The sequence below is a fragment of the Mus caroli genome, chromosome 3, assembly GCF_900094665.2.
Source record: "Mus caroli chromosome 3, CAROLI_EIJ_v1.1, whole genome shotgun sequence".
Lineage (NCBI taxonomy): Eukaryota > Metazoa > Chordata > Mammalia > Rodentia > Muridae > Mus > Mus caroli.
The window spans coordinates 15245369-15256008 of NC_034572.1; the positions used below are offsets into that span (position 1 = coordinate 15245369).

A 10640-nucleotide genomic window follows, 5' to 3' on the forward strand; every position below is an offset into this window, starting at 1 on the left:
GCAATGGTGTCAGCGTTTAGAAGCTGATTATGGGATGGATCCCAGGATACGGCAGTCTCTAGATGGTCCATCCTTTCATCACAGCTCCTATGATACTAGTTAACTAATAAGAATGTATATAGATGGGGCTGGAGAGATGGCTCAGTGGTTAAGAGCACTGATTGCTCTTCCCAAGGTCCTGAGTTCAAATCCCAGCAACCACATGGTGGCTCACAACCATCCGTAATGAGATCTGGTGCCCTCTTCTGGAGTGTCTGAGGACAGCTACAGTGTACTTACATGTAATAATAATAATAAAAAAGAATGTATATAGATTACATGTTTAGTTCATTTTCCTACTGTATAGTATTTGCAGGTAATATCATTTTAAAACATTGAATTTCATAAAGGTTTTTTTTTGTTTTGTTTTGTTTTGTTTTTGTTTTTGTTTTTTCAAGACAGGGTTTCTCTGTGTAGCCCTGGCTGTCCTGACCAGGCTGGCCTCGAACTCAGAAATCCACCTGCCTCTGCCTCCCGAGTGCTGGGATTAAAGGGGTGTGCCACCACGCCTGGCTTTTTCATAAAGTTTTTAATACTATAACTGACTTTATATATTCTGTAATTTTTCAATACATGTACATATATAAATTGAAATCATGTTGATAAAAAGAAACCCAAACAGAAAATGGTTAGTTACTCCCATAACATTCACGCCTGTTACACCCATGGACAGTTCTTGTCACACCAGTCACTGCAGGTCACAGCTGAGTAAGATTGTTGATGACCCCCTCACCCACCACCAGAGGACTCCATAGCACCTTCCAGTACTATGCAAGCTACTCAGCAGGGACTGAGTCAGAACCTCCTTCATTCCTCCCGGTCCTGTGGCCAATGTATGATGTGTCTATGCTTGCCTTACCATCACGTTCTTCTGGGAAGCCAAGAGCCAAGACAATATCCTGTATTGTTTTGGGAATCGTTTGGACTACTGGTAGTGTCCCATACCTGGCACTGAACTTTTTGTTTGGAAACCTGTGGATTCTGGGATTAGCATAGTCTCCCATGTAGGGTAACTCTAAATAAACTCTGTTATATGGAAAAATACTACACAGACACACACACACACACACACACACACACACACACGATTTCTACATTGCCATTTTCATACATATCTTCCTGGAAATTCTCTCTCCCCAAACGTTTCTCTGCTCTATCTTCTCAGTTCTCTCCCACTTCAACCTCCACATTATTTTTCTTTTCATACCACCTGGCTTCTTTCTCCTACCCTTAAGCCCTCCCCTCATTGTCCGTTTCTGGTTTCCTGGATTGTAAGGCATTCCAAATCAAACAAACCTAATGATTTGACACTCTGATCCACATGATTGAGAACATGTGGTCTTTGTAGCTATGGGTCTGGGTTACTTAAGTGTAATGTTTACCAGCTGTATTGACCTGCACATTTTATTTTTCTTTATATAAATTCCATTGTAGATGGCACTGCATTTTCACTTCTTGTCAGTTGATGGACATATAGGCTGTGTCCATGTCCTAGCCACAATGAGTAGAGTAAATGTGAACATGGATAAGCAGGTGTCTCTGACCCAACCTGGGCAAGTATAGCCAAAAATTACCTCTTGAACAATATAGGACGAATGAATCTTACAGTAGATTTGACTGTACTTTTCAGATTTTAATGGTTTATTAGCCTTCCTAATGAATATAAATTAGAAAAGTAGAGAAGAAGAGCCATTGTAAAACATAATTCCTTAATATTTCTAGTTTGGGCTGGGACTGTGGCTCAATTGATGGATGCTTTGTAGTCCTTACCAAGCCCTGGGGTTCAGTCCCACACACAATAAAGTGCTGAGAATGGCGGTGCATACCTGTAATCTCAGCACTTAGGAACAAGTGGAAGAAGGTTCAATTTTTTTAGTTCAGGATCATCTTTGACTGCATATCTAATTTGAGGCCAGTCCTGGATACATGAGACTCTGTTCCAAGCAAGCAAACAAAAAACAAAGAAAAACTAACAATAATGCATGAATGGAAACTCTAGAAAGCGAACAACTAAGTCAAGTTATCACTCTTCATATTTATATATTTACATCTGTTCCTTATTTTTACTAGGTAAATAATAATGAAATGGTTGCTTTACAACGAGAGCCTAATAATCCCTATGATAAGAATGCTATAAAAGTAAATAATGTGAATGGAAATCAGGTTGGCCATATAAAGAGAGAGATTGCAGCTGCCGTGGCCTATATCATGGACAACAAATTGGCACAAGTGGAAGGGTAATGTGCTTTTAGAGTTTAATCCTTGTGGTTTTAGTTATCTTTGACTATGTTAGCACTTTTGGAGCCTCTGGAAGTGTCATGGCTCCTAATATTACTGTACTTTAGATATGTTCAATTTTCTTCTCTGCCTTTTCTATCCAGCAAATAGCTGTCCTCTCTAATTCTCTTTACATTATAACCATGGAGAAAAAAAGGGTTTTGTTTTCCCTTGGGTTTACATATTAGGAAGTATATCCTGTGTCTTGCTATTGTACCTAGCTTAACTCACAGTGACCCTCCAGCCTCAAACTCCTCCTGAGTGCTGGCATGACAGGCATGCGTTACAACAGGCATTTCATGATGGAGGGCTCCTGGTAGTACAACCTGGCCTCGAACTCTGAACCCTTCCTTAGCCTCCTGTGTACTGTGATTTTTCAAATTTGCTTAAATAATTCCTTCTTTTACATGTCTGTGTTTGGTGGTATATTTAGCATTCAGAATTAGTATAGAAATAACTTTCCACTTCTCCTTTTTCTCCCGTCCTGTAATAGTGTAGTTCCTTTTGGTTCAAGTAATACTTTTACCATGCCTCTTCATATGACTTTCTGGGGAAAAGAAGAAAATAGAAACGTGGTTTTAGAGCAGTTGAAGAAACATGGACTTAAGTTGGGTCCCACACCAAAGAGTAAGTTTGATATTGTAAGATGCGGGGAGTATTAAGTAATCAGTCTCTATGAGTTTGATTGGCTAAAGTAGTAATGTACAAAATGCTCCAAGTTATAACTTTTTTTGGTAGTCTTTGCTGACTTTTCCTTTTATATTTCTGTTGAATATTGTAGTAATTCATCATGTAACAGCAGGGCACGTTCTGAGGAAGGCATCATGTTGACTGTCATTGTGTAACCGTTGTAGACTACTTATACAAAATAGTTAACTTTTAGACAAGAAAAACTGATTAGTAAGGAATGGAAAGGAATTTAATGTTTGGTTAGAACTTATTCAAATAGTATGTTATTATTTTAGTAATATAAGTTTTTTTTTCATTTAGTATATAGCTTTAAAAATTTTTTTTTAGGTCTAGGAATATGATTCAGTGGTAGACCACTTAAATAATGTATTATATTTTGTTTCATTTTTAATATTCATTGTAGTACTGGGAACTGTCTATGCTAGCCAAGTATTCTGCCACTGAGGTGAGGTACACAGCCAGGTCTGGGAAGTTTTAATACTGTTTGGTTATTTAGTTTGTTCCTGTTGCTTAATTTCCTTTTACTTGGCTATTTTATTCCTAATGTTTGGAAATGATAGCTTTAGGGTCGAGTTTGGAGAACGCATGGGGCTCTGGGAGAGCTGGACCAAGCTATAGTAGGCCGGCTCATGTGGCAGTACAGATGACAACTGACCAGGTAAGCTTTTTGTGGTTGGTTGCTTTGGTTTTGAGTCAAGGTCTCATGCAGGCTTATGTCAGGAATCACTATCTAACTGAGCATGGCCTGGAACTCTGGTCTTCCTGCCTCTGCCTCTCAAATACTGGGATTACAAAAGTTTGTCACGTCTGCTACCACTGATACGCTCTTATTTTGTACTGTAATGTAAATTTTTAGTGCTAAAGGTTGCTGTTTAAAAGAATAGGTTGAATATCTATGTGCTGGTATTAGTAATCTTTAGGTATATTGTTTAAAGTACAATGAAAACTTGTATAACAAATAGAATGTAGATATTTATTTGCAGACATAGTCTAAAAAGGCAGTGATAAGGAATACATTCATCCCTTTTAATTCTGGAACCATCCAGTCTCTTATATAAAAGGCATTGTCTTTGCACATGCTATGTATTTTAAACAATTTCTAAATTAATTTTCTGCCATAATTTACATTATAAATCTGCTATAAGTGTAAAAGATATACAGTAGTTACACCATATTGGTTATGGAATAATGGCAAGGGAAATGTATATATACAGACTCAGTGTAAACATAACTTTTGTGTGACTGTTGTTTAGCTAGATCTATGAGAAGGAAGGTAGATTCACATATATACAACTATACATTCATAAAATGGATATGATTATATATATAATTTTTGTTTGAAACTTTTAGAATGTCCAAAGTAGTGATAAAAAACACTAGAATGTGACAACTATTTTCTTTACAAAAAGGTGCAAATACAATCTTAAAAAAACTTAAAAATTTTGGTGTATATTCTACTTTTTTGTCTGATTTGTAATTCAGTATGTTGTTACACCAAGTTACTTCGAAAAAATATATACAGTGTTTGTTAATGTTAATATAGATTATTTAGACAATAACATTAAAACATTTTTATGACTGTGTATTCACTAATGGTTTTTGACAGTAGCACTAAACCATTTTATATCCATTTATCCATTAGTGAGGTTCTTTTTGTTTCCCAGTTCGTTTTTCCTCAGTGTTCAAAGGGCATGAGCCTGTGCTTTGTGGGCAAACTGCAGGCCACCTGTATTAAGCTGTCTTCTAGGTGGGTGCTATGTATTCATATGCTAATTTTTAAAGAAATGATAAGACATACAGTGTAAGTTACTTTAAAACTGAACTAGATTGGGCTGGAGAGGTGGCTCAGTGGTTAAGAGCACTGACTGCTCTTCCAGAGGTCCTGAGCTCAATTCCTAGCCACCACATGGTGGCTCATAACCGTTTATAATGGGATCGGATGCCCTCTTCTGGTGAGTCTGAAGAGAGCAACAGTGTACTCACACATATAAAAACAAACAAACAAACAAACAAACAAACAACCCACCCACTCCCCCCCCAAAAAACAACTGAGCAAATCAGTTTTAATGGTCAGCTAAATTGTGTAATGATGAAGTTGTCCTATTAGCCTAACATTTTATAGAACATAGCAAGTTAGATGTATCTAGTAGGTCTCCCAAAATAGACTCAATGCTAAAAAGAATAACAGAATTTTAATCGTAGAAAGAACCTTGGTCGTTTAGTTTATTTCATATTCTTGATTTTATGAAGGTAAGACATAGGCCATATCTATGCCTAAACATGCAGAGTCACTTGTGACAGGACTGTGACTGGCACCTTAGAGCTTCATCACTGTCCTTTCAGTAGCATTAGGACTGGGCCTGGTAAATGCTGGGACCAGTGCTTTCTCTGCAGGCTGTATCCTTGCTCCTTTATAACTTTTGTGTATGTGCATATAAAGTGAGTGCATTGCTTCTATAGAAAAATTACCTTATATGTTTGTCAGTGAGTGGTGGGATATCTCAGATACTTATATTATATACCTCTGAGCATTTGACTTGTTCAATGAAATGATTTTAAATCTATACGTTACATAGTATTTATACTTTAATAGGTTTGTTCAGCATTTATTGTTTTTTAACTGTAGCTCAAAACGGAATTTGACAAATTATTTGAAGATTTAAAAGAAGATGATAGAACTGTTGAAATGGAACCAGCTGAGGTACTGAACTTGTATATTTAAAAAAAATTATTTCTGTATATGTTGTATAAAGTTGTTTTTTTTTTTTTTTTTTTTTGGTTTTTCGAGACAGGGTTTCTCTGTGTAACCCTGGCTGTCCTGGAACTCACTCTGTCGACCAGGCTGGCCTCGGAACTCAGAAATCCACCTGCCTCTGCCTCCCGAGTGCTGGGATTAAAGGCGTGCGCCACCACGCCCGGCATAAAGGTTTTTTTTAAATGATTTTTTATTTTATGTATATGAGTACACTTTCTGTATATGTTGTATAAAGTTTTTTTTTTAAAAAAGATTTATTTATTTTATGTATATGAGTACACTGTAGCTATCTTCAGACATGCCAGAAGAGGGCATCGGATCCCATTACTGATAGTTGTGAGCCATCATGTGGTTGCTGGGAATTGAATTTAGAACCTCTGGAAGAACAGTCTCACACACACACACACACACACACACACACACACACACAGAATTTTTTTTCTTTCTTTTTTTTTTTCCTGAGACAGGATTTCTCTGTATAGCCCTGGCTGTCCTGGAACTCATTCTGTGGACCAGGCTGGCCTCGAACTCACAAATTCGCCTGCCTCTGCCTCCCAAGTGCTGGGATTAAAGGCGTGCACCACCACGGCTACACACACAGTTCTTAATATGAGAGAAAATATGTAATGTAGGTCTGGCTTTCTTTCTGGGCCTGGCCTTTTCCACAAAATAATGACCAAATTCCATCTATTTTCCTATAAGACATGGTTTTGGCTGAATAAATAATATGGCTGAATAAAACTCTACTCTGTAAATATACTGCCTTTCATTTCTATTAATTTATTGATGGCACCTAGGCTGATTATAAAATCTATTTTATTAATTTATATGTGTACACTGTAGCTGTCTTCAGACACATCAGAAGAGGGCATCAGATCCCATTACAGATGGTTGTGAGGCACCATGTGGTTGCTGGGAATTGAACTCAGGACCTCTGGAAGAATAGTGTTCTTTGTTTGTTTGTTTGTTTGTTTGTTTGTTAAGACAGGGTTTCTCTGTGTAACCCTGGCTGTCCTGGAATTCACTCTGTAGACCAGGCTGGCCTCGAACTCAGAAATCCGCCTGCCTCTGTCTCCTGAGTGCTGGGATTAAAGGTGTGGGCCACCATGCCCGGCAAGAATGGTGTTCTTAACTCCTGACCCACTTCTCTAGTCCTGGCTATCTGTGGTTTGTTTTGTTTTTAAGAAATGTCAGTTTTCTTCATTTTACTCATTTCCTGATAGACAAATACTTTCAGAAAATGATTCTAGAAACTCAAAAAATCATTCCTGGAACTGACCAATGGTGTTGCATAAAAAGCTTCTGCATAGACAAGGAAGGAGTTGATGGGCTGCAGAGATAGTCAGAACACTGAGGAAATCTCTGCCAGCTCCATGTCTGGGTCGGGGTCTGTTGCTATGTAGGGAATTTAAAGAACTCAAAGGTATAGCAATGATTACAATGTAAAGCTTCAGCATTATCAACTGCCTCGGTAATTTATACATTTACTACTGCCAGAAGATAACTGTTTCAGGTTCTGCTTATGAGAAAGGACTGATTATCTTTCTCTTTATGATGCTATATTTGTAGGCTATTGAAACACCGTTGCTTCCACACCAAAAACAAGCTCTAGCTTGGATGATCGCACGAGAGAACAGCAAAGAACTGCCACCATTCTGGGAACAGCGCAATGACTTATATTACAATACAATAACAAATTTTTCTGTGAAGGAACGGCCGGAAAATGTTCATGGAGGAATTCTAGCGGATGATATGGGTTTGGTAATCTTTTTTTTCTATAGTTAGAAAAATCTTATAATTATGATTTTGTAGAAAGAAAGTTTTAAGCTGAAAGAAGGGTGTCAGCTTAGAACTAGGTTTGCTTTCAGTGTAGATAGAAAATACGTTTTGTTTGTTTGTTTGTTTGTTTCCTTTTTTCTTGTTTTTCTTTAAAAATAGGTTCTACTAGGGAACCAACAGATGGGTCAAATAACAAAGAATGGTTAAAAATGAGTAACAGAATGCATCAACATTAATGAGTGTAAAAACTCATTCCCAAGTTTCTTTTCTTGTGGAAATTCATGGCAACCTGCCTTTCATAGGGTTTTTAAAAAGTAAAGGTTGGTGATAGCAAAATCTGTCCCCATAGTTGTAAGAAACAGTAGTAAGTAGAGTAAGGCTGAGTCACACTTTAAACTGGGGAGCCTGCACCTAATTTTCTGTTTTAAGAAAGAAGTCCTTTGGTAGTGGTAGCAATCCTGACAAGAGAGAAAGAATAGTCTAACAGCCTCTTGTAACCCAAATAACTGTACTAATCTATGTGTTTCTTGCTGTGACTACTGCACATCTGCTTGGCCAAGAAAGGCGTCCTCAGATATCGAGCCAAGCCAGAAAATAAAATCTTTCTTAAGGATTATGCTTGATGATTCCACAGACTTTGAGGTTATCAGGTGGGAGGGCCTACCACTAAGCTAAGCTAGGACAAGGTGTCTCTGTTCCTTCCTCCAGGTTCCCTTGCTACTAGAGCATGGACACTGGCCTCATGGCTTGGCTTTCCGTATAACCCCAGTTTCAGTGTTACTAGGTGTGGCAAAAAGTTTAGAAACAGTAATACCCATACTGAGAAGTTTGACCTGAGTCATGAAAAGTCAAGCAAGAGCCATGAGAAGTCAGATGGTAGCCAGACGAAACAAGATAGATTGGCCACAAGTCAGACTGGAGCCATAACAAGATCAGAATATGGCTGTAATAAAGTGTACAGTGGGAGTGGGACTGGGACTGGGATCAGGATGGATAGGCCTGATAAGACAGACAGAGGAAGAGGACAGAAGATACTGCTGCCATCTCCTCAAGCAGTCTTATGTTCAGACCAAGAAAGAGGTAAGCTGAAGAGAGGGAGTTAGAGCCCATGGTTCAGCTCATGCTCAGGTGCAGTGTGGCTTGATGGGTAGTAACATTGGCATGACTATAGACAGTTCACTCTTCTAGCAGTGTCCAACCCCATTCCGAGGGGCTATCCTCCTGTTAACGCTACGGTTCCCTAACTAGAATCAAACAGTAGGACAAACCCCTGACTCTTTGCACCCCTGGCGGTTTTCTTACAGCCCCCTTTCCATCTTTCCTTTTTTTGCTCTATCCGGGGGATTACATAGATGTTAGCCATACTAAGCATGCATCCTTCCTACTGGCCTACTCCTCAAACTCCTTGATGTCTTTAATAACACCATTGCTATGGGAGGAAACAGGACGGTGTTTGAGATCGTATTTTAGCACAGATCGTAGGTATGCAGCATAGTAGATATTTGTGACTGGTTACCATAGCCATTCCTGTTGGTTTGGTCATAGAGCTATCTCTTGGAGCTCTATAACATTTACAGTATTAGACATTAAACTAAATAGTTTTGAAATACTTGAACAATAGACAAAAACTTATATAAGTAGCACAATTTAATTAACTCTAAACAATAACATATATGAGAATGCTGTCTCCTTTGTTTTGCAAGTTGGTTTGATGCTTAGGAGAAAAAATTGGGAGCTGAACTGTCATGTTATTACTGTACTTTATATGTTTACATTTTGAGTTTCAGTTCTGGGGAAGATACAGGGGGAGATTTAAGTGATGGTCATCCTGGAACTGCAGTCAAGAGGCAGAGAAATAGATATTGATGGTTATGTCAGCCTTTGGAACGGTGCCACACACTGAGTAGCTTATCCCACCTCATCAACCTAGTATGAGAAAAGGGGTTACATTTTTGGCAGTTGCTTTAGTCATATTATAACTTGCAAGTTTTGTAACATTTTAACTTTTGATTACAAATTGATATTAACTCTAACAACATATTCTGTAGTTTCCTTTGAAGACAATGCCTTAGACCTTACATTGGTTACTTTCAAGAAAATTTGTCTTAGAACTCAATCATTAGCAATGACAGTTGCTCATTTATTATTTCCAGTAAAACCAGTATATGAGTGTATATGTGTGTGTATATATATATGTATACATATACATATACATACACATACACACACACACACACACACACACACACACACGTATATGCATGTAACAAAAATTACTGAAAAAAGAGGCCATGAGTTAGAAGAGCGAGGAGGGATTTCGGAGAGGGTTTGGAGGGAGGCTAACCATGCCTGAGGACTGTTATTGAGAGTCTTCTCTGGCCCCCATACATATGTATGCTCACACATCTACCTTCCTACGCGCACGCACACACACACACACTCACACACATACATAATTTTGATATTATATACTCCTGAAAGGGTATAAAAGGACCAGACTTTGGGGACTGCTTTAAAATTGCTAGATTTATTTCTGTATTACTGTGAACCCTACTATTGAAAATAATGGAAATGTCTTCATCTATATGTTAGAATTTCTAATTATTTTAAATTAGCTGTGAAGTTCATAGTGTGTTAGTCCTTCCATAAAATGACAATTTTCCATGATGTTTGTAGTTTCCATGATGTTGTTGAAGTCATTTAGTATAAGAAAGTTTTTTCTTAATTAAGTGAACTGCTTACTTTTCATTAATAACTATATTATTTAACAACCATACATGCTGTGGATTTGACTAATACTCAGTATTTTATGATTTTAGAATAGGTCTTGAAATGTTTTATATATGGGTTTTAGAATCTGACCATCTGTCTTTTAAAAATATTTTAAAGGGCAAAACTCTTACTGCTATTGCTGTCATTCTTACCAACTTTGATGATGGCAGGCCTCTTCTCAGTAAGAGAGGCAAGAAGAATCATCCAGGAAAGGTAAGAAAGAGTGAAGGCCGCTTTTCTTTCTTTTTCTTTTTCTTTTTCTTTTTCTTTTTCTTTTTCTTTTTCTTTTTCTTTTTCTTTTTCTTTTTCTTTTTCTTTTTCTTTTTCT

General features: G+C 37.7%; 1 protein-coding gene across 3 annotated transcripts in view; it reads left to right on the forward strand.

Annotated features, from left to right (window-relative positions):
- Hltf (helicase like transcription factor) overlaps window positions 1-10640 on the forward strand; it is a 58856-nt gene that overhangs the window by 4115 nt on the left and 44101 nt on the right. For all 3 annotated transcript variants that reach the window (XM_021157690.2, XM_029475291.1, XM_029475292.1), the window contains exons 3-8: window positions 2110-2276; window positions 2810-2943; window positions 3567-3664; window positions 5633-5707; window positions 7331-7522; window positions 10430-10525. In XM_021157690.2, the coding sequence (XP_021013349.1) occupies window positions 2110-2276; window positions 2810-2943; window positions 3567-3664; window positions 5633-5707; window positions 7331-7522; window positions 10430-10525 (762 nt within the window). The remainder of the gene's footprint in view (window positions 1-2109; window positions 2277-2809; window positions 2944-3566; window positions 3665-5632; window positions 5708-7330; window positions 7523-10429; window positions 10526-10640) is intronic.